Genomic DNA, 22,438 nt, shown 5'->3' on the forward strand with positions numbered 1-22,438 from the left:
AGAAATTACCCAAAAGAAGTGACAGAAGATATCCAATTTGTGACTATGCAAAACTTGAAGACGGCTTTGTAGAAAGCACACGAGTAAATACAGATACGTGTCAGGTATATAGCAGGGTAATTATATCAAGCCAAAGCAACCAGGAGAATAAAGAAAACAAAAGAGGATGATAGCGATCCTGAAAAGCCCAGCAGATCATCATGTCTGCACCTTTAGCTCTTAGCGATGCTGTTGCCCAGATGGGCAACGAAGGAGGACACATTGCGTGTCTGCATATACACAGTGCCAGGGCCTGTGAATCTACAGGCAAGACCCTCACCTGCACTCCAGTTAGAGATGATACCACCCGAAGCAACTCGTTCTATCTTGTAGCGGCAATTCCATGCTACCAGATGGCCGTTATTTACGTAGTACGTTTCATCATCGGCGAGCTACAATCACATTAGTTTGGCTCATCACTCGATTTTCAGAGCTAAGGGAGGTAGAATAACATACTTCTTTCTTGACAATCGCTCCGAAGCTCTGCATCCATACCAACCCGGAGCCGGTGAATTTGAACACGATGAAACCTTCGCCGGAGAACACACCCTTCATAAGACCTTGAGTTTTGAAGTTGATGTTAACGCCCACTGTACAAGCGAGAAAGGCGTCCTTCCCTACGGTCCACTCTGTATGGCCGTCCAGACGGATGATAGTGACATCTCCAAGAATAGATGGGGCGAGTAGGAGTTCACCAGGGCCGGTGTATGTTGAACGGGCCAATTGGCCTCCTGCAAGGGCTTTCATCCATCCAAAAGAGAGCGAACCCCTGAGGGACATAGAAGGAGACATCGCGATCATGATTCCTGTCGTATGCAAAACTTAGTCTCATGCAGTGTATAATAAGGCTATGCGACATACCGGGTCTCGCCTGGATGGGACACCCCACCGCCAGCTGAATGGTTAAGAGAGTGTTTGTGTCTCGATGACTGACCCTGTAGCTGCCACCGTTGAAAGTCCCTACATCGTCCGCATATGTTGATGTGGCTCCTACGAAGTGTTTTGGGGCAATTCGGCTGGCAAGAGTCGCATCTGTATGCGCTCGTGTGAGACCTGGCCCTGGTGTTGGTGCTTGCTGGGCTTCCGATGGACTAAACATAGTCGAGTTGGCAGAAAATGATCCAGCATTCTCAGCTGCATAAACAGCCTTCTCATTTATCGGCGGGGTTGGCGGGCCTTGCGGAGAAGAGATTGGTGAAACATCAGCCTTGTCCTCGTGTGAAGATATAGGCTGCTGTGGAGGCGGAGGAAAGCTGAAGTTTGGAGGAGGAATGTTCGGAGGGGTCTGTGATGGAGGTTGATATGCTAGAGATTATCAGCTAGACGCAAGATATCAATCTATCTGTGGTACCATACCGGCGCCATTTGGTGGAGCTATACAATGAGCTGGTTAGTATTGAGCGGCAATAATACGCGAAAGGGTTACCCACGAGGAAAAGTAGGCGCTTGGCTTGGAGGAGGTGGATAAACAACTTGTTCGGACATCTTTCGCTCAGTCAATTACTGCTGCTAGGTCTATACTAGCTGTGAGTGAACGGCTCAATCTGTCTTCCGCATTTACCGGGGCTTGGATCGCAATGAACGATGTTTGATATAGATACAGAGAGAAACTTACTCTGAAAATGGATTGCTGGGAATCCTTGGCCCCAAAGCTGGACGTGCGGGGCGGAGATACTTCAAGTAAAGAGAAAGAGCAGAGGTATTTAGAGATTCTTTTCTAGCTGCAAGGAATTCAGAAGACAGCAATACAATTGTAGATCGTTCAGTGCATTGACTAACGAAGAAAGAAGATCCAAGGCACTTAGAAAAAGCCGAAAGAACTGGGAGCAGAAACTCCCAGTTTAAATTATTGGGAGCAAGCATGGCTGTCGGCGATGAGGAGATGGATCGGGAGGAGCTCTGGTCGCAAACCAAGCAGAGCTACTGCATGGTGATCGCCGTGGGCGCTTAGAGAAGGCCTCTGATAGCCTCGACGTGTGACACTCGAGGGGGGCAGCCGGCGCTAACAAATGCCATTGGCTGGCGGATTAGTGCATCGGAACAAGTCAAGACCCAATCCCAGGTGAAGTCCAGAGAAGGCATTCGTGTCTGTCAGAGCAATGAGGGGAAGAACTGGGGGTGGAGAGCAGATTGGTGCTTGGCCCTCACGATACGCGCCTTCCCAACTCTTGTGTGGCTGTAAAACAGCATCACTTCGGCAGAGCGACCGAGGACATCTTGAAAGCATATTAAATACCAAAGCCTTATCCGTACTTGGCAGTGTAATGGGAAATTATGAGTATTGTGCTTTTTTCATGCCCTTGACCCTGAGTATAGCCTCTTCTCGCAGGTCTATGCACTCGTCTGCGAGTTTCCGGCCATAGATGCGGCTTCCAAGAGAGCTAAAATATCTAAGCGGTTTCTTTGATGGGCCTCGTCAAGAGCATTCATGCCGTTATTGTCCGTTTGATAAATATCGGCCTTATTATCCAGCAATAGGCGGATGATATCCACTGACGCGTAGTTGTACACAGCCAAAGTTAATGGTGTGCAGCCGCAATCATCTTGAACGTTAACTCTTGCTCCATAGTTTAAGAGCAGCTCGACCATTTCTTTTTGATTATCCGATGAAGCATGAGTTAGAGGTGTCCTGCCATCTCCTGCGACATTATCAATGTATCCACCTCTGTCAAGAAGCAGACGTACGATGGCCAATTGATCGTGGCGAACAGCAAGGTGTAGAACACTGAAACCTTGCCTGTCTTGACGGTCGATCTTTGCTCCGTGATCAAGGAGCAAACGAGTAATGCGCTCATCCCCCTGACCGGCAGATATACCGAGTGGGGCTATACCGCTGGACTTTATGCCCAGGTCTGCATCTGCTCCGTTGGCTAGCAGTCTCCTTGTTGCCTCAAACTCCTGGTTTGCGACGAGCTCATACAAGGCCGTATATCCTTCATATTCCTGATTGTTGATGTTTGCACCGTGCCGGATGAGTGTTTGTATTGCTGAGTCTGCTCCACATCTTGCTGCGAATACGAAAGCCTTCTGTGCCATCGCCCCGTAGTGCTGGCCAACCTCAGCCCATTTGACTAAGAGCCAGTGACAGATAGCAAGTTGGCCATTTTGGATGACCCATTCAAGACAGAGTTGGTCCTCACATCCAGGAACCTGTCTCTCGAACATGATGTCCGCTCCGTGAGTGAGCCATCCCAATATGGTTTGCTCAGCACACTTCTTTTTATTCTGCTCGTCATCACAACCAGGAACTGGTAAGTTTAAGTCTTCAAAGTCACCTACAGACTCAATAGATGCCTTGATCTGGTGTCTGTCGACTTTATTGTTAGAAATGTGCCATGTAATATAGCCGAGCTGCCGAGAAAATTCGTTCCACCAAGCCTGCTGGTGACGGGACTTCATCCAGTCCACCGGTCGAACGCTTTTTATACCGTTGAAATATGTCAACCTGAGATCATTCTGTAGGAGAGAGAGCAACACGTCTAGTCCTTCCTTCCGGACTGCATCCTCAATATGTTGGATTGCACGTTGACAGAGGTAGCCAAGCTCATAGACAGAACGTTCGAAGTCCTGGCCTTCAGAACGCTCACAGAGCCATCGAACAATGGTAAAAGCTTCTGACCAGTTATCATTCGAAATGCACCTCTCAATCTGCGCCCTCACCCTGTGCGAGTCTGCGGCAAGTTCCGGTAGAAGCTTTCGAGCTTTCAAGACTGGAACGATGCATAGTAGGGCATCCTCTCTTGAACCAAGGTTTCCTGATTCAAAACAAGCCACTAACTCGTCGATGCGGCTGCTGTATGCGATATAGCCGTTTTGTGAGTCTGAACGCACATCCACGTCGCCGCCAATTGTTTCAAAGTCTTGAAGGACGCTCCTGAGGAAGTGAATGTAAATATCCTGAGCAGCCATGGTTTCCAGATTATTCTGCGTTTTCACGACAAGTATTTCCTTGTTGCCAGGATTCTTATCGGAATAGAGCCCGAAGAGTTCGCTGCCAAATGACACGGTCTTGGACGAAGCCATCCTCGCGTCCGTATGACGGTAAATCCATTTGTGGAAATAAAGGTCTGTTTCTTCTGCCATGGCCTCAGACTTGGTCAATCCCACAGCGCGATCAAGCCCGGTCTGGAGCCATTTCGAATCTGACCTCAAAAGCGACCAAGTCCATAGCCCTAGCACTGCCTCGAGCTCGGTCTCATCAATTTTCCATAACAGCGTATCTTCCGATCTATGGAGGTTGATGGTGTAGGTTTCCAGCGCAGGATTGAAAACGCCTTTGTTAAGAGATTGGCAGGTGAGCATGAGGTCAAAGCTTACGGTATCCCCAGTCACGTTCTTCCAACCTGATAACAAGTTCATCGTTCTCTCTATCGTGTCCGCCAGCTTTTGGGCTCTCTGCCTGATTGGGAGGCCATCCCAAGCTAAGCTAGACTCTTTGTCGGGATGAGATGTAAGGCGGGCTAGTTGAGCCCTTGTCGTTATAAGCTTCGTTCCAAGACCGGGTGTCTTACTTGGAGTCTGTGCTGATGCAGCAGCTGACGAAGTTGTCGACTGAGCTCGAGATCTATGTGGCTGGCTCGAGACCAAACCAAATGATCTGACTTGCTCAAGATGGAACGAGAAGCAGTCAAGCTCTTGCTCATTATAAGACACAAGATGACGTTCTTGGGCTGTTAGACGGTTCTCGTCTGACCCGGACCTCTTGGTCCGAAGGCAGGCTCTGACAATGGACATTAGAAGAGTGGCGCCCATTTCTGCCAGAACCACAGAGGCATGCAGCCCTCGGATACCGACAAACTGAATGACAAACCCAATAAGGGTAATAATCACAGTAAACATCAGTAAGGGGCCTTTACCGAAAATCCCAGGGCTCCTGACGGATTTAATATACAAGAGGTCTTCAGTCGCCTTGGAATTAGGTCCCTCGCTGACCCCAAGAAAAGCGCCGAAGACCTGGTCACCGACATCCTGCCCGCCGGGCTGTAACCAGTAAATCTTGCTGGGCTTTGCAGGTCTAATGTAGCATTCGGTGGATGAGCGCTCAATGATGAAGGCGCACAGGAACATTCCGATGCAGAGAAAGATAGACCCAAGGGAAAACAGCGGAAAAGCATAGCTGACGACAAGGCTTCCGTCTTTCTTGAATTGTACTGGGAAGAGGTATACAGTTATTGCAGCGTATACAATGACCCCTGACATGATTTGTCAACATAGGCCACATGCAGTACCAAAAACGTGCCAGCGTCAACTCACCAACTTGCAGGCCTAGCCCCAATACCGCAGCAGCATAGAACCAGCCCTGGCTGCTTTTCTCAATTCCTTTGTTCAATGACAGATTCGGGATGTCGAGCTCGGGCAAATATTCCTTCTCATCGAGAATCCAACTTCCTTTGCCAGCCAACCAAGCACCCTCACGGAGAGCATCGCGGAGAGTCCCGATCCGATAGGAGCGCTCCTTAGTTTGAGGATCTGTCTCCTCCCAAGCAATAATCTCTAGCAACCGAGGTCTTCCAAAAACTCTAGATATTCCTCCATTGTTAAACATCTCCGCGGTGGCCTCAGAAACACAAGACAAGAGCTCATTTTCAGCTTCACCAGGGCCCTCTTGAGCCCTTCCTATGAACGCGCGGAGAGACGAATTCCCGCAAACACGAATGACGGAAACCACAGCCGTCAAGATCCCCAATGGGGCCACAGAGAAGAGAAAGTTATCTAGGATACTGGTTGATTCAGACAAGAACTGCTTGCTAAGTCGTTCACCAAAAAGGGATATTAGAGGTGCCTAGAATCACAATGTCACTAAAATGCCCTAAAATATGTCTGAAAGAGGAATTTACCAAGTCTGTAGCAAGGTCATCTGCAAAGTCATCCCAGCCGGTGGCCAAAGCACCGGGAAGTAATGATAGTATAGCAATAAGCGATAGATGCCACACCATGGTGAGGCACGCGGTATGACAGGCAGTCTGACAAGAAAGTTTAAAATCGTGCCTCTAAATCATCGGTGTGAAAAAGGATATAGCTGGATCAAATACATTTGCTATATTTACTAACATCTAACCCTCCGGGATTGCTGCAGCTCAGCCTTGTCGCCTGTTCACAGCCCCGCGCGGACTCGATCGAAACACCAGCTCATCTTGCATCCCGGCGGTTCGAGCAATGTCTTTGAATCGTTGTTCAACGAATCGCAAATGAGAATTGAGTGAACACCAAGTAACTAAACGCCCTTGTTATGCATAAGGGTTGTAGGCCGTCTGTAAGTGGACACTTCGTTGTGGCGCATCATAATCGTCGGCGCTAACAGGAAGTCGATCGCCGTTTCTCATGCCGGAGCGAGGGGAGATTGACTCGCCCTTAGAGGCTTAACGTTGCAGGATACCGTTAAAGCGATCGAAGCTTTGGCGCTGATATCACCGGAAGAACAATGAATAAAGGCGGGAAATAAAAAAGTCGGGGTCTACAGTGATATCTTCCATGGCGGACTATGGGAGCGGTAAAGCCGCAATCGAGGACAGATACAGATACGTTATGAGCAACCTCTGTCCGTGGTTGGAAAGACACATCCCAATTACTTCTAAGACTAGAATGCTTTCACCATTAACACAAGTAGTCTGCGACGCGCTATCCCAACTGACCCGAACTAAACGGTTTTGCCGATAATAATGAAATGAAAAGTGAACCACCAACGCCATTCCCATGAGCAAATGAGGGTAAGCGAAAGAAACATCAAATGGCGCCTTTCTGGCCTGCACTTAAACGAGAACTGTAAAGAAAACAATGTTTCGTCTGCCCTGAGCATCTAGAAGATGCTGTTGACAATGTTCGAACCCATCGTAGCACCGGCACCGAAGATAGCTAGACGTGATTATCAGTAAAATTGACCGTATATTTAATGACGTTCGGCGCATCAATATATATGGCGATCGAGTGCACATCGCTTTAAACGTACCGGCATTGCCCATCTTCTTGCCAAACTTCTTGCCGTGCTCCTCGAACTTGGACTTCTTGCCCTCTTCACCGGGAGGCGTCGAACCACTCTGGCTGACTTCCAGAGGCATGTTTCCATAGTTGGTCGGGGGAGGAGACGAAACGGCCTTTTCGTTCAACACGTTCACGTAGCTCCGAGGGAAGATACCCTCGAGGTTGGTGCGCTCATTACGACCACGCCACCCTATAAACAGCGGTTAGCAAGGGAGGCTGCACACAAGGGGGTTCGACAGCCTTACAGTCGGCATTCATGTGTTCCAAGACTTGAATACGATCGTGTGGTTGCAGAGCCAAGTCTCCGGGGTCTGTCGGAGTGTAGGCATAAAGCGCTGAAGCGATAGACAGTACCGGTGGAGCTTGGGGATAAGCAGGTGGCGGAACAGGCGGGGTTGAGTACTGTTGCGGAGGAGGCTGCTGATAAGTGGCCTTCTCGTTCAAGGTGGTGTTTGCAAACTGGTTCGTAGGAGGAGAGTATGGAGCAGGGGGCTGCTGGGCGACGACAGGTGGTTGTTGCACTGGTGGCTGCTGCTGAGGCACGGGGGCTCTGCTGCGTTCATCGTCCCTTGGTAGTTGCGATAGAATGGATGAGAGCTGTTGCGGAGTAATGACTGATGCGTCTGCGAGAAACTCAAGTTCCTAGTGGACCGAAGGATGTCAGCAAGGTGCATAATTGAAGATCAGCTTGAGCAACTCCGTTTACTGAGCGATGCTGACAGGGGAGGGCATCCTACCGATCGGACGTTGCGGAGCGACCGGTTGGTCATAGCCGAGAAGAAGTCGGACTGGGACGCCATGCTCATGGAGTGGATAGAACGGAAAAGCACACAACAAGAAGGTATCAAACTTTGTAGATATGCAGATCAAACGAAGACAGTGAAAGACAGGGTTGAAAGAATGAGACAGAGAGACGGATGGGATGGAGCGAGTGGACGGAGGCAATCGATAATGAATGAATAATAATGTAACGGCATGGCAGGCCCGCCAGTTGGTTCTCCCTCTACTTACTAGTCAGTTGGTACCTGAGGCCCCCAGTTCTGGTGGTGGGCTGCGGGCCGCTAATTGGCTCCGAGAATTTAGTCGGTCTTGTCATTTCAGGCATCACCATATCACAGGCACCCTTTTGAGACATTGGTCCCTGACTGGGTTTCGGTTGAAGAATCCACATTGTCTAGTTTTCCAGGGTGAGGATCAGAGCTTATACTAACACTGTATGTCTTGTATATCTAACAGCAAGAGGAGAATTTGGCCCTTACGAATCTTCGCCACAGGCATTCCCCGGCTATCCGGAGTATTACTTAGGAATGAACAAGACACCTGTCGCTAAATACGACCCTTCGAGACCTACTCCTAATAAGGGGCAGCTCTTTCAAGTGGGGCTTGAAATTTCTCCGCTTAGTGATTGACATATAGTCGTACTCGTATGTGCTTGATGTCAAGATCAGACTGCATTGCGATCTGATTCCCACAATGTCTCTCCTTACCGAATACACTATGGTCTACGGGGCTGGGATGGATTGCCCAAATGATCCGTTCTGAAAATCAGCTTATACCCGAGTGTCTACTGAGCGTGGAGATTGTTCTTATGAAGCCTGAGCGCCTTTGATAAACAAAGCAACCTGAATCGCAACTAAATCAATGCTGGCAGCAAGGAAACCCATCAAACGCCTACCATCTTGCACTGCAGCAAATCAGCAGCCCAATCAATGACAGAAACCAGAATGAGCAAGGAAAAATACCTCCAAGCAGCCTCTTACTTTCCTCTTAGTTATCTCCAACGTATGAGCTGTGGTAATATTCCGCAATATTCGATGCCAGTTCGGGGTCAAGGGCTTTGAGGCGTGAGTCTGGTCGATAAAATCCTCGATAACGCATGCAGCAGCCACATTCGGCAGTACAGTGGCCATGAAATCCAATCATTTCCTTCTGGCCGCCCTCGGGCAAGAGATAGTGCCGCAGAGGTCTCTCACAGCATCTACATCTGCGACCGCAACAGCCACCAAGCGAGGCGCACATGAGCTTGTCCTCCTCCCATGCCAAAGTTTGGCCCTCTTCGTTTCTGTGATGCTGAAGGAAGTCAAACTCGTCGATGATAGGACCGGTTGGTTTGTCAAGGGTCAACGCTTTCCATGCCTTCTGGCACCGGTAGTAATGCTCTTCTGCAAGGGAGACTTGACGTTTCGGATCCGCGGGCCCCGGGACATGCTGGAAGGGATTTTCTGGCTCAATACCACGTCTGTATTTGACCCTTTCCAGACAGTTAATCCGCTGCAGGAGGGCGAACTGTAGCTCCTCGTTCTCCTTGTAGCGCTTGATCCAGTCTTTTTGGATGTTGCACTTGCTTGGCCTATGCTTCTCATATAATCTTGCCCTGTCATAGAGACGACGTCTGAGATTGTAGCGTTCGTCTTTGATCACCCGGAGCCAGATAGGCCTGAGTATCTCTGACATTAGATCAAAGGGTCTGTGGATAGTCTCCTTCAGCATCAGCGACGCATGTGACTCGCAAGTCGGAGAGAGCTTGTGGGTGGTCATCTTTGATGGCGTCCTCTGCTTTCCCTTGATTTTCGTTGATTGTTTTTCGAAGGATAAGTCTGGCAGTCAAGAGAATCCTTCTGCCAGACATTATATTTACGTATACTGACGTAGTAGAAACAGCGTCAGGATGAGGACATGGTGTGTGCTGGACCACGGAATCATAGTTCATCAGTATATTGGGCTGGACAAACAACGCTGAGCATGTATATGTCTTTACACACTATAGAAGCCAGCGAACGTCAATAAAATAGGGCATATTGATGTGAAAATATGACGTAATTTAAAAGCAGTATATTGATTTTCCCCCTCTTCACCTCGGACCTATACTACCGTATACAAGACTCAACTTACTTCCAGATATAGTAATATGCACCCTATGAACGAACCATAACAATAAGCTCAGTCAAACAACACCACCCAAATGACATATTTCTAATCAGGACTAAGCGCAAATACCACCACAATCACTGCATAATCAATAAGAATCCCAGACAACCGACTCACTCTGACTCACCTTACACAAGCCCCCAAGCAAAGCCCATCCGAGAACCTCAGCCAACAATCGGGCAACGTACGGGGAAAGATTGGCCGATCCATGATGTCAGCAGCCCTAACCCAAAGCAGACTAGCGCATACCGCCCCTCTGACTCCGCCATCCCAGGGCTCGAGAAGCTTCCGTGGCGTCGATATAAATTCAGCGGGCCTTGAACATCCCTCCTTACGACACACCTCACGCGATCGATTTTGACACTCACACACCGCCACCCTCACATCCTCCACCCACACCACACCCCTTAATCAACCCACCACCACCGCTAGAACCTCCATCTCATCACCGACTTCTCATCCATCTTCAAAATGAGCGACTGGGACTCTGTTACGCGCATTGGAGCCAGGCACACTGGTGGCCCTGCCACCCGCGAGACCGTCGTCAAGGGTAAGAGCGCCTTGAACGCCGCCCAGCGTCAGGGTCTCGTTATTGGTACTGAGAAGAAGTATGCTACTGGTAACGCTGTAAGTCAAACCTTTAAATTTGCCCCTGGGGTTGGTTTCGAGAAGCAGTGAGAGCGGGGTATGCTAACACACCATATAACAGGCCGGACGCTCCGGTGCCCCCGAAGGCCAGCACCTGACCAAGGTCGACCGCAGCGACGACATCGTCAAGCCCAAGACCGTTGGCTACCAGGTGGCCGATGCGATCAAGAAGCGCCGAAACGAGGACGGCTACAAGATGACTCAGAAGGAACTCGCCACTAAGTGCAACACCACCATCACTGTTGTTCAGGACTTCGAGCGCGGTACTGCTGCTCCGGACCAGAAGGTCCTCAGTGCCATGGAGCGCGTGCTGAACGTTAAGCTGAGGGGTACGGGCATCGGGCAGGAGAAGTTCCCTAAGAAGAAGTAAACTGATCGGGGGTGAGCCCGCGGCTTTTTCTTGGGGGGAATGGGGAGTGAAAACTGATGATTGATTGAAAATGCTTTTTTTCCATCACACCTTTTTACTCTTTCAACGGCTTTTTCTTATGGTTTTATTTGGTCACGCCCCGGGTTTACTTACGACCTTTTTCTTTTTCTTTTTCGAGAGACTTTTTCGGATGTTACGTTATGAATGAGATCCCATGATTCTTTACTTCTTTATCCCCCGTTCCCCGCTGTTTGTGGTTCTGCTGGTCGGAAGAGCGCTGGCCTGGTATTCGTTTATGTGGGGAGTGATATGTGGTCTTCTCTGGGGAAGATGAAAAGTGAAAAAGATCATACATATTGATAGAAATGTGCAGTTTGCGGGTATTCGTGTTCCTAGAGTATAGTTTGGTACTCGAGAGATAGAACATTGAGTTGTACGTTGAGCACGGATCAATTGTCTAATATAAACAAAATACTAAAACGTGATACTACAAAGTCGCCCGAAACTGGATACCATAATGTAGATCGACAAGTGTCAGCCAGTACTTTCTATGTGACTAGCTTGAAATGAAATATGGCATGAGACATCAAACAAATAGTAAATAATCCTGCTCAAAACAGACCAGAATAACCATCCTTATCGTTCTATGTACAAGCTACAAAGGTTGCTAAAGCCTGCCAGTCAAACTCAATTTTACTACCAACTAGCTATCTACCCAACTTTAAACCTGATAAACTCCCTCAAATTGAATCCCTTTTACACTATCATCCCTTAATATGCGCTTTGAAGTTGTATTCGGTGCCATCAGCACCTTTTGTCTTACTTCATCTTAGCCAATGTCGGCCGCTTGATCTTAGCTGCATTCAACTACAGGCACTTGACACCCATCTTGAGAGCCTTCTACATTTTCATAGATCAGGCTCACACCAAAGACCAAAGCGTCTACCCCAATGGGATGATAGCAAGATTAGATGACTCCCGCTCCCTGATCGAATCCTCGAGCGCTTTCGAACGCCGAAAGAAAGACCAGCAATGCCACGACTTTGAGCAAGAAGGCAAGACAATTGACCCTCGTCAGGTAGCCACTGACGATTTACTCAACTCTCTTCTGGTATGTGTTACATGCTCCATTGATATGTATTGTCAACTGACATCACATCCTCTAGGACTTACTCTCGGTAAGTAGGCACTTAACGTCTTCGCCAGAGATGAATTGTTCTGTGCTGATCACTGCGATTCAATTTCAGGAATTATTTTCTGGAAGTAGATACATAAAGCCCATTACCGGTTCGATCAGAATCTTACCATCTCTTTCAGCAAGCTTAAAGCCTGTAGTAGGCAAGCGAACGTCCAAGATGCTTACTGCTCATACGGTACGTTTCATGTTCTATCAAGATGCATGGTGAACTGACATACCCTATAGTTTTGTTGGTAAGTACGTTTGAGGATTCGGCGGGACAATCAGAAAATGATGGTCGTGCTCATTCTTCAGAGCCTTCTGAATATGAGTGAACAGAGTATCTGATGTGTATCAGGTTCGGGATTTACATCTTATCTTGTGTTGAGTTCCTACTTTGTGTTCTTGATAGGGCATCATGACTACAGGATGCCGTCTTTCGTGTATGGAAGTACCTGGTAGCTTTCACTCCGCTGCAGCTTAGGTACTTGAACTGGTGTGTCATGAAGGCAGTTCTAATGCTGATATGATGAGTCTTGACCTCAGCGAAGCGGGCGACGTCATGGGTAGTAGTTGTTCGACCAGAAAAGCTCATTACAATACAGCCTTTTTCCCATATAGGATAGCGCCTGGGCATTTAGGGTGAAACCAGCTCGTTATATGTATAATATAATGTGGAATATGGTTGCGGGTGGCTCTGTACATTTACGTTCATGAGAACCAGCCATTGATACTAGCGTGAACTTGAAAGAGGAAATGAAGCAATGTAGTTTCTTTTATTAGGACACAAGAAAGCGACCAGAAAAGCAAATGGTACCAACTCCGACTTTATCATGGTTAAGAAATGATGAAAAAGAACTCATGCCCTGAATCGCCCCGAGGTCTCTTTCTCGTACCGCCGTGCTGCCTGTCCTTGCTACTTTTGGTTTCTTTTGTAGTAAGTAAAGGAGAAAAATGATATCATCTTCGCCTCATGAACACATACACACACGATGCGTGTTTTAGTACTGGTAGGTAGGTAAGATAGGGGGAGGAAAAACTAGAAAAACTCTTGCAAAACTTTCGTCACACTCGCTTCACACTTCACTTCCTCAGCTGCTCGCGCTCGACCTCGTACATGAAGTCGAAGTAGGGCTTGTCGAAGTGGTGCACACGGACGTAACCGTCCTCACCTCCAGAGGCGTAGGCAGTACCGGCGGGGTGGATGTGAACCGTGTTGAGGGGACCGAAGTGACCACGGACACGACCGATCTCGTCCTCGAAGACCTTGTGGTAGAAACGAGCCTCGAACTTACCCTGGCGGGCCGAGGTCGTGGTGACGTCCATGGCGGCCTGACCACCTCCCAGGATCACGTAGTCCTTCTTGGGCGTAATGGTGGCGCTGTTCAGGGGAGTGTCGGCAACATAGGTTTTGAGGATGGCGAGGTTACGGGTAGACATGAGCTGGGTTGAGTTAGCATTTAAAGTCGTTTGACATGCATAGTAGCAGGCTTATGTACCTTGGCGGACTTGTCCTTGGAGGCAGTGATGAAGTAGGTGCGGTCGGCGGAGAACTGGATGTCGTTGATCTGGTGGTCGAACTCGTGGGCCTGGACGTTCTCCAGCTGCTCACCGGTCTGTCATCACCAAGTTAGCATCTAGCCCCGAATGCATAACAAAACACAAGCATTTCTCCGCACCTTTCCATCGTACTGGCTGACACTGCCGTCTTCGTGACCAGCAATGATGTACTTGCCCATGTAACTCCAGCCCGCAACCGTTGCCTTGCTCTCTGTGCAGGTGATGCGCAAGCTAGGCTCCTCAGCCTGCTCCGTCAAGTTCTCGCCGTAGTTGATGTCCAACACCGCAATGGTACCCAAGAAACCCATACGCTTCTCCGTCACAGCCAACAGTCTGCTTCCATCGGGGGTGAACTCGACCCGCTTGACGGCCGTAGGGAAGTCCCACACCTTGATGCACTCGCCGGTCTTCACGTTCCATAGTCGCACGGTGTTGTCTGCCGAACCGGTTGCCAGAATCTGAGTGTTCGGGCTCACATCGACCGTCCAGATAGCACCCTGGTGTCCATTGTAGGTACCGAGTCGCTCGCCGTTGGCCGACCACCAGGCGCACACAATTTTATCCTTAGCCACGGAGAAGATAAGATCGCCATCGCGGTTGAACTTGATTTGGTTCAGAGACCGTTCCTATTTAGCAAAAATTCAATCAGCGACCCGTCCTTATTTCCTTTTATTTCCCGATTTTCATATCATGTTCCTAGCTCCTGGGCGACCATCATCGCGTTCGGGGGTGGGTATAGGCGAAACGCACATGGCCGGAGAGCAAAATAGGCCGCATTTTGGGCCGATCAAGCTGTGAATCTGGGTAAGGCGACGGAGGGAGAGAAGATGCTGAATCAGAGGTATATGTCCTCTGTAACCGGAGTCGACTAAGACTTGCGAGATGAGGCGGAAATCCTTGCGGGGTGCTGGCGGGCTCACGTTGTCGGCGTCGTCAGACTAGTTTGAATTTCATCGCACAGTCCGGGCTTGCCCGCCAAGACTTTCCTGTTCGAGCCTGTTCTGTATGAAACGATCCATACCGGATACAGGGTTCTTCCGTTGCGATAATACACATCATGTGATCTGACCAAGCCCTGAAGTCTTCCTACCAATCGGGGTTGGAAAAACGTGATGAGCTGACCGCCAACTGCGCGCTATACCAAATGCAAACATATGGCGTTCCGAAACTCCGAAGCATCTGAAAGTTGCGGCTCGCGGGAAACTTTGTCTTGTGAAAAACAGCAGAACAATGGTAAAGGAGGAGGCATTGAGGATCGCAAAAGGAACATTTTCACCCACTAGAACTATAGAATATAAACAGATCAAAAAGATCAATTGGGAGTGCCGCATACACTGAAGACTTTCAGTGTTGCTTGGAAGCTAATGATTTCAATTATTCACCGTTATTACTCGCGTTTGCGTTGATCGACCCTTTCCCTATCTCCATCTGACCCGGCCGAGGAAAGCTGGTTGGCACTGGGCCAACCGACGAAGCAAATTAGATGCCTTTCCCCCCCGCTTGTTCGGCGACACTACCCCGCTGTGCTGTCAACGCGAAGCATTCTTATACCCTTTCCCCAAGTCAACGTTTTTACCCACTACTTCCACCTTTTCGACGTCAATTTTTCTCTTCACGCGGGGTCACGTCTCGTATCCGCTCTACGCCGTTATCTGCAAGACCTGGCGTGCTAGCTTGCGACTGGCTTGGTTGCGCACCGTCTTGTCATCATCGTCCATTCTCCGGCACCAGGACAGCCATGGCAGCCACCAACATCAACGGCACCCAGATTGCCAAGAACATCCGGGCAGGGTTGAAGGAAGAGATCCAGAAGATCCAGGAATCGAATCCCCGCTTCAAGCCTAGTTTGGTGATCTACCAGGGTGCGTGTTGCTGTCACAGAGATTTGCCCCGCGGTCAAGAATGAGCTGACAGTGCAAATTGAACAGTGGGAAGCAGATCGGACTCGAGTAAGTCGTAGGCGTCGCGTTGGTGGGAAGGTTGTATAGACTGATTCATGTTTCAGGCACCTATGTGCGTATGAAATTGAAGGCCGCAGAGGAGGTGCGTCACCACTTTCTATCACCGTCCTTCAATTGCTCAGTTACTGACACGCTCCGATTAGGCCGGTATCATCTGCAAGATTATCAACTTCCCCGAGGACGTCACACAGGCCGAGGTCCTCCAGGAGATCACCAAGTCCAACAATGACACCTCGATCCATGGCATTCTCGTCCAGCTGCCTCTCCCCCAACACTTGTCCGAACACACCATCACCTCTGCTGTCGCCGATGAGAAGGATGTCGATGGATTCGGTGCGATCAACATCGGTGAGCTGGCTAAGAGGGGCGGTCGCCCTCTCTTTGTCCCCTGCACTCCGAAAGCTGTGATGAAGCTTCTGGCGGAGAGCGGCGTCGACCCCTCCGGAAAGCAAGCTGTGGTTCTTGGCCGCAGTGACATTGTCGGAAGCCCGGTCAGCTATCTGTTGAAGAATGCTCATGCCACCGTGACTCTATGCCACTCGAAGACCCCCGATATTGCACGGATCGTCAAAACCGCCGATATCGTCGTTGCAGCCATTGGACAGACCGAATTTGTCAAGGGTGATTGGCTGAAGCCTGGCGCCGTCGTTATCGATGTTGGTATCAACTATAAGCCTGATGCCACCAAGAAGTCTGGTTCCCGACTTGTTGGTGATGTCGAATTTGAGTCTGCCGCTCAGGTCGCTTCCCAGATCACTCCGGTTCCTGGTGGTGTTGGTCCCATGACCGTGGCTATGTTGATGGAGAACGTGGTCTCCGCAGCCAAGGCGTACTTCGAAAAGCAAAGAGACAGACACATTACTCCCCTCCCGATCAAGTTGGCCACCCCCGTTCCCTCCGACATTGCTATCTCGCGTGCCCAATACCCTAAGCAGATTACAAACCTCGCCTCAGAAATTGGCATAGAGCCCCACGAGCTCGAGCCCTACGGCCACACCAAGGCTAAGGTCAGCCTCAGTGTGCTCGATCGTCTGTCCCACCGTCGCAATGGTAGATACATCCTGGTCTGTGGTATTACACCTACCCCTCTCGGTGAGGGCAAGTCCACAACTACGCTTGGTCTCTCGCAGGCTCTTGGTGCACACCTCGGCCGCATTGTCTTCGCTAATGTGCGCCAGCCTAGCCAAGGCCCTACGTTTGGTATCAAGGGTGGAGCTGCTGGTGGAGGATACAGTCAGGTTATTCCCATGGATGAATTCAACATGCACTTGACTGGCGATATCCATGCCATCACCGCCGCTAACAACCTTCTCGCTGCCGCCATTGAGACTCGCATGTTCCACGAATCTACTCAGAAGGATGCTGCTCTCTACAAGCGTCTCGTCCCCGCCAAGAAGGGCGAGCGCAAATTCCAGCCCATTATGTTCCGCAGACTGAAGAAGCTGGGTATCACTAAGACCAACCCCGACGACCTTACCGAAGACGAGATTCACCGGTTTGCCCGACTTGACATTGACCCCGAGACTATCACTTGGCGCCGTGTTCTGGATGTCAACGACCGTCACCTCCGGGGCATCACCGTGGGACAGGCTCCCACGGAGCGTGGCCACACTCGTGAGACTGGCTTCGATATCTCGGTTGCCAGTGAATGTATGGCTATCCTGGCCCTGAGCAACAGCCTGGAAGATATGCGTGAGCGTCTTGGACGTATGGTTGTTGCTACGTCGAAGAACGGCGACCCTATCACCTGTGACGATATTGGTGCGGGCGGAGCTCTTGCCGCCTTGATGAAGGATGCCATCAAGCCCAACCTGATGCAGAGCTTGGAGGGTACGCCTGTCCTGGTTCACGCCGGCCCCTTTGCCAACATCAGTATTGGCGCAAGCTCGGTGATTGCCGACAAATTGGCTCTGAAGCTCGCGGGTACGGAGCCCGATGAGGATCACGAATCCAAGACCGGCTTCGTGGTGACGGAAGCTGGCTTCGACTTCACCATGGGCGGTGAGCGGTTCTTCAACATCAAGTGCCGGTCTTCCGGACTCTCCCCGGACACTGTGGTCATTGTGGCTACCGTGCGCGCCTTGAAGGTGCACGGTGGTGGCCCTGAGATTAGCCCCGGTGCTCCTCTGCCGGAAGTCTACCGCACGGAGAACATTGATATCCTGCGCAAGGGCTGTGTTAACCTGAAGAAGCACATCGAGAATGCTCGGCAGTATGGAATTCCCGTGGTGGTTGCGATCAACCGCTTCGAGACGGACACGGAGGCCGAAATCGCAGTCATCCGCGAGGAGGCCATTGCGGCCGGCGCAGAGGACGCGGTCCCCGCCAACCACTGGGCTGAGGGCGGAGCCGGTGCGGTGGACCTGGCTAGGAGCGTGCTGGCAGCTAGCTCCAAGCCTAAGGAGTTCAAGCTCCTGTACGACCTGAACGGCAGCATCCAGGAGCGCATCGAGCGGATCGGCACCGCCATGTACGGAGCGGAGAAGGTTGAGTTCAGCGAATTGGCCCAGAAGAAGGTCGACACCTACACTGCGCAGGGCTTCAACAACCTGCCCATCTGCATTGCCAAGACGCAATACTCGCTCAGTCACGACCCGGCACTCAAGGGCGCCCCCACTGGCTTCACGGTTCCCATCCGGGACGTTCGGCTAGCAGTGGGTGGTGGATATCTGTAGGCACCCCGTCTCATGTTCTGTTTAGTTTGGATCCATTTAGCTAACCCATTGTGACTACAGGTACGCACTGGCTGCGGACATCCAGACCATCCCCGGATTGCCGACGGCGCCTGGATACTTGAATGTGGATATTGACCCTGAGACCGGAGAGATTGACGGTCTGTTCTAGACGGTAGATTCAACGTCATTAGTGCTTAGATTTGGGACTGGTTTTACTTTCATAATGTCATCGATTACTACTGTTTGATCTAGCATGATTTCTTGGTCATGATAAAAACGGGAAAAGGGAGAAAAAGGGAAGGGTTTATTTCAACATTTGGCGGCAGGACTTATACAGGGCCGGTGTTCTCGGGTCACTGAAGGAGGGTCAACTTCAACAGGATTGCAGTGTCTCTTTCTGGTGATATACATACAGACTACTATACTAGAAGAGGATCCGATGTAGAAATTCTACTGTGGAGACTATCTCGATATTGACTACGGAGTTACTGAGTATAATTCAGTATGATTCTGGGCTGGCGTGGGGAATGGATGAGTCATCGACAGGCTCCGGGGAGAAAAGTGGCAAGTCCGACGCTGCAGCGACTTCGGTGGTTGATGACCCGGCGGAGACGCAGTATCCGTTGCCGCGGGAAACAGCGGTTGCGATCGGCTGGACTGGCCGGAGAATTCTGCTTTAACGTTGCAGATACAGGGATGCGAACAGATTAGCAGAAAAGCAAATTACGTGGGATGTTGTCCGGTGCATTTGGGGTGTGACCATTAAAGTTGCGAGTTACGGCGTTATACTGAGGGGAGGTATACGTACCTGCACTGCGGAGGACTCATCTTATCTTGATCAAGATTGATGGCGGCGGACATTGAGCAGGGGGAGGGAGGAATGGAGAGTCTGGAGTACTCCGTAGGCGGGAACGGAATAGCGCAGAATTGGGGGTGAGGAAGAGGGTCTGATGCCACCACGGACTGCAGGTTGACCGGACCCAGTTCTCAATGGAAAAAGTAGTGTAATTTCCAAGGGAAGGGAACTTTTCCCCCCAGTCTGAGTCTGAGAGTCGAATAGTCCGGCTTCGGCGACCAGAAAGTCACAACGGTGGGCGGAAAAGGAAGTGGGTGTGTGTCAACTCCAAGCCTTGGGAGGGAACAACCACGCCGGATAAGAGGTGTTGGGGACCCTCCATTTGCCTTTCCTCCCTTCTCTCTCTCCTCTCCGTTCTTCCCTCTTCCTCCACCAAGGTCTCGATTTGTCTCTGCGTCTCTTTGCTTATTGCAGGAAGATTATTTCCCTGAGCGAACAGAACGATTTTCCGGGTTCTCCGATCTGCCCCGTGAAGGTCCCTTAAACCAGCAGCATCTCGTCCAGTCCGGCTTAACGGCAGCTTCCGAACTCCACCACCGCCTCCTTCCAGCCGAGAGCTTCACGGCTTGTTGCTTGTCTTTCCCTCGGGTACTCTCTCTCCCTCCCCTTCTCGTTGCCCCCAAGTTTCCCCTTGCAGCGTGGATTGCGATCCTCCTCGTTTCCCCGTACCCGATAAACTGATCCGCTTGGGCAGACTTTCCCCCGGTTCCTCCCACGCAGGCCACGCTTCACTGTCGAAATGTCGTCTGTCCGGTTCAGTTCCGCATTGGCGCGCCGCTCCTTCGCCGTCGCTTCCCCTCCTCTCTCTGCCCCTCTCTCTTCCTCCGCTCGTCGCTTTCTCTCTTCTTCCTCTTCTATTTCTTCCTCTTCCTCCTCTGTCTCTACTCGCTCTCCCAGATCTCTTACTTCTGCCTCTTCCCTGCTCTCCTCTCGTACTGCTTCTGCCCGCTGGACCGGTCTATCCTCGTTGAACCTTCCTCAATCCCGCACCATGGCTACCGAAATTTCCAAGATCAAGGTCAAGAACCCCGTCGTTGAGCTCGACGGTGATGAGGTATGTCTGATTTGAACTTTCCATGTTTTGGCTTCCCACCCCTCTCCTTTATATGTCCAATTCTGCATCTCGGCCCTGCCCCTCGTCGGGATGCACATTTTCGTCATGGCGCATTCTAGACGCGGGGAATTACGGCGGCTGCCGCCTGGGTCCCTGACAGCCAAGCGTCAATCATTCGGCGATCCAGGGCTCAATTGCAGCGCAGGAGGTAGTTTTGACATGTGCTAACGTTGGCGTTTACTAGATGACCCGTATCATCTGGCAGGAGATCAGAGAAAAGGTATGTAGTTGGCCCTCGGCTGCCCCGCCATGCATCAGCTCCAGATGCATTCCTCCCGTTCTCTCCCGCATCTTCACACGCTAACTCGGCCCCGCTTCTATAGTTGATTCTGCCGTAAGTCGATTTCTTCCGATTCTTGATCCATCCATCCAGTCGACTAAGACATTACTGCCTAGTTTCCTTGACGTCGACCTCAAGTACTATGACCTGGTAGGCTTCTTTGTGGCAAGAATTGGTGTTCTGGGAGGAGACTGACAGACATTGCAGGGTCTCGAATACCGTGACCAGACCGATGACCAGGTCACCGTTGAGGCTGCCGAGGCTATCAAGAAGTATGGTGTCGGTGTCAAGTGCGCCACCATCACTCCCGATGAGGCTCGTGTTGAGGAGTTCAAGCTGAAGAAGAGTATGCATACCGATCGGCATGTGAAAGAGGAGTCAATGTTAACCCTTGCTTCCAGTGTGGCTGTCCCCCAACGGTACCATCCGTAACATCCTGTTCGTATCCCTTGCTGCAATCCTTGTTATTCAGCTCAGTTTGCTAATCAACTCTGCAGCGGCGGTACCGTCTTCCGTGAGCCCATCATCATCCCTACCATCCCCCGTCTCGTCCCCGGCTGGAACAAGCCCATCATCATCGGTCGTCACGCTTTCGGTGACCAGTACCGTGCCACCGACCGTGTCATCCCCGGTCCCGGCAAGCTCGAGCTTGTCTACACCCCCGCCAATGGCGAGCCCGAGACCGTCCAGGTCTACGACTTCCAGGGTGGTGGTGTTGCCCAGACCCAGTACAACACCGATGAGTCGATCCGTGGCTTTGCCCACGCCAGTTTCCAGATGGCCCTGCTCAAGGGTCTCCCTCTGTACATGAGCACCAAGAACACCATCCTCAAGCGCTACGATGGTCGCTTCAAGGACATCTTCCAGGAAATCTACGAGAGCACCTACCAGAAGGACTTTGAGGCCAAGAACCTCTGGTACGAGCACCGTCTCATTGACGACATGGTTGCCCAGATGATCAAGAGTGAGGGTGGATTCGTCATGGCCCTGAAGAGTATGTCTTTCCCTCTAAATGCAACTGAACGTTAGCTAACTGATCAGACTACGACGGTGATGTCCAGTCCGACATTGTCGCCCAGGGTTTCGGCTCCCTTGGTCTGATGACCTCCACTCTGGTCACCCCTACTGGCGAGGCCTTCGAGTCTGAGGCTGCCCACGGTACCGTGACCCGTCACTACCGCGAGCACCAGAAGGGCCGCGAGACCTCCACCAACCCTATTGCCTCCATCTTCGCCTGGACCCGCGGTCTGGTGCAGCGTGGCAAGCTCGACGAGACTCCCGATGTTGTTGCCTTTGCTGAGGAGCTTGAGCGTGCTTGCATTGACGTTGTCAACGAGGAGGGCATCATGACCAAGGATCTGGCTCTGGCCTGCGGCCGCAAGGAGCGTGAGGCCTGGGTTACTACCCGCGAGTACCTGGCTGCCGTTGAGCGCAGACTCAAGGCCAACCTCAAGTCCCGCCTCTAAATACCCGATTGATTTTGCATTGATACACTTACGCTAGCGTGACTCATTGAGTCAAAACTCTTAGAATTACGGGTTGCATTTTATGTAGATTTTATGAAAGGGGATGGAGGGGTTGACAGGCAGTTGTTTTTAAAACCACATGTATACTGCAACTGAAGTTTGCCTCCCATGTCTCATGAAACTTGTACATGCCTGAATAATGAAAATACATTACGCAGTCTTCTGAACTTACGCAGTCTTCTGGATATTATGCACCTTTCTAGACTTGAGCAGTCTTCCGGACAACTACGCAGTCTTCTAGACATTATACAGTTTTCTGGAACATTTCCTAAGCGAGCCCAGCAATGAATCTGGATGCCAACGGACCGAACCGTGGATACGAGCCA

At 50.8% G+C, this 22,438-nt stretch overlaps 8 protein-coding genes across 8 annotated transcripts; 3 read left to right on the plus strand and 5 right to left on the minus strand.

Moving 5' to 3' along the window:
• Positions 1-36: 36 nt before the first annotated feature.
• On the minus strand, positions 37-1,892 carry BDQ94DRAFT_82133 (DUF124-domain-containing protein). The gene is made up of 6 exons (XM_026776624.1): positions 1,655-1,892; positions 1,470-1,583; positions 1,396-1,413; positions 901-1,344; positions 496-845; positions 37-431 (listed from the first exon to the last, which is right to left on the minus strand). Exons 2-6 carry the CDS (start codon positions 1,522-1,524, stop codon positions 213-215), a joined length of 1,086 nt encoding a protein of 361 aa, XP_026622653.1. The 5' UTR covers positions 1,525-1,583; positions 1,655-1,892; the 3' UTR covers positions 37-212.
• A 403-nt stretch (positions 1,893-2,295) lies between these two features.
• On the minus strand, positions 2,296-5,975 carry BDQ94DRAFT_182172 (ankyrin repeat domain-containing protein; the record flags this gene model as incomplete). Its single annotated transcript, XM_026774076.1, has 3 exons — positions 2,296-5,231; positions 5,293-5,821; positions 5,877-5,975. The coding sequence occupies 3 exons, from the start codon at positions 5,973-5,975 to the stop codon at positions 2,371-2,373; spliced, it is 3,489 nt and encodes a 1,162-aa protein (XP_026622654.1). The 3' UTR covers positions 2,296-2,370.
• A 510-nt stretch (positions 5,976-6,485) lies between these two features.
• Positions 6,486-7,969, minus strand: BDQ94DRAFT_150133 (SH3 domain-containing protein). Its single transcript, XM_026767517.1, has 4 exons — positions 7,755-7,969; positions 7,263-7,659; positions 6,986-7,207; positions 6,486-6,891 (listed from the first exon to the last, which is right to left on the minus strand). Exons 1-4 carry the CDS (start codon positions 7,821-7,823, stop codon positions 6,836-6,838), a joined length of 744 nt encoding a protein of 247 aa, XP_026622655.1. The 5' UTR covers positions 7,824-7,969; the 3' UTR covers positions 6,486-6,835.
• A 509-nt stretch (positions 7,970-8,478) lies between these two features.
• On the minus strand, positions 8,479-9,732 carry BDQ94DRAFT_82204 (uncharacterized protein). Its single transcript, XM_026776626.1, has one exon. It carries the CDS (start codon positions 9,553-9,555, stop codon positions 8,785-8,787), a length of 771 nt encoding a protein of 256 aa, XP_026622656.1. The 5' UTR covers positions 9,556-9,732; the 3' UTR covers positions 8,479-8,784.
• A 536-nt stretch (positions 9,733-10,268) lies between these two features.
• On the plus strand, positions 10,269-11,543 carry mbf1 (multiprotein-bridging factor 1). The gene is made up of 2 exons (XM_026767518.1): positions 10,269-10,572; positions 10,655-11,543. The coding sequence occupies exons 1-2, from the start codon at positions 10,417-10,419 to the stop codon at positions 10,961-10,963; spliced, it is 465 nt and encodes a 154-aa protein (XP_026622657.1). The 5' UTR covers positions 10,269-10,416; the 3' UTR covers positions 10,964-11,543.
• Positions 11,544-12,814: 1,271 nt separating this feature from the next.
• On the minus strand, positions 12,815-14,655 carry tif34 (translation initiation factor eIF3 subunit i). Its single transcript, XM_026767519.1, has 4 exons — positions 14,451-14,655; positions 13,820-14,326; positions 13,640-13,756; positions 12,815-13,583 (listed from the first exon to the last, which is right to left on the minus strand). The coding sequence occupies exons 1-4, from the start codon at positions 14,475-14,477 to the stop codon at positions 13,224-13,226; spliced, it is 1,011 nt and encodes a 336-aa protein (XP_026622658.1). The 5' UTR covers positions 14,478-14,655; the 3' UTR covers positions 12,815-13,223.
• A 589-nt stretch (positions 14,656-15,244) lies between these two features.
• BDQ94DRAFT_150140 (C-1-tetrahydrofolate synthase) lies at positions 15,245-18,815 on the plus strand. The gene is made up of 5 exons (XM_026767520.1): positions 15,245-15,562; positions 15,629-15,649; positions 15,706-15,743; positions 15,805-18,332; positions 18,397-18,815. Exons 1-5 carry the CDS (start codon positions 15,439-15,441, stop codon positions 18,503-18,505), a joined length of 2,820 nt encoding a protein of 939 aa, XP_026622659.1. The 5' UTR covers positions 15,245-15,438; the 3' UTR covers positions 18,506-18,815.
• Positions 18,816-20,183: 1,368 nt separating this feature from the next.
• Positions 20,184-22,052, plus strand: BDQ94DRAFT_173653 (NADP-dependent isocitrate dehydrogenase; the record flags this gene model as incomplete). Its single annotated transcript, XM_026772201.1, has 8 exons — positions 20,184-20,246; positions 20,491-20,526; positions 20,630-20,640; positions 20,703-20,736; positions 20,794-20,932; positions 20,988-21,024; positions 21,084-21,580; positions 21,628-22,052. The coding sequence occupies 8 exons, from the start codon at positions 20,184-20,186 to the stop codon at positions 22,050-22,052; spliced, it is 1,242 nt and encodes a 413-aa protein (XP_026622660.1).
• Between the last annotated feature and the right edge of the window lie 386 nt (positions 22,053-22,438).

Source organism: Aspergillus welwitschiae (genome assembly GCF_003344945.1).
Source record: "Aspergillus welwitschiae strain CBS 139.54b unplaced genomic scaffold BDQ94scaffold_35, whole genome shotgun sequence".
Lineage (NCBI taxonomy): Eukaryota > Fungi > Ascomycota > Eurotiomycetes > Eurotiales > Aspergillaceae > Aspergillus > Aspergillus welwitschiae.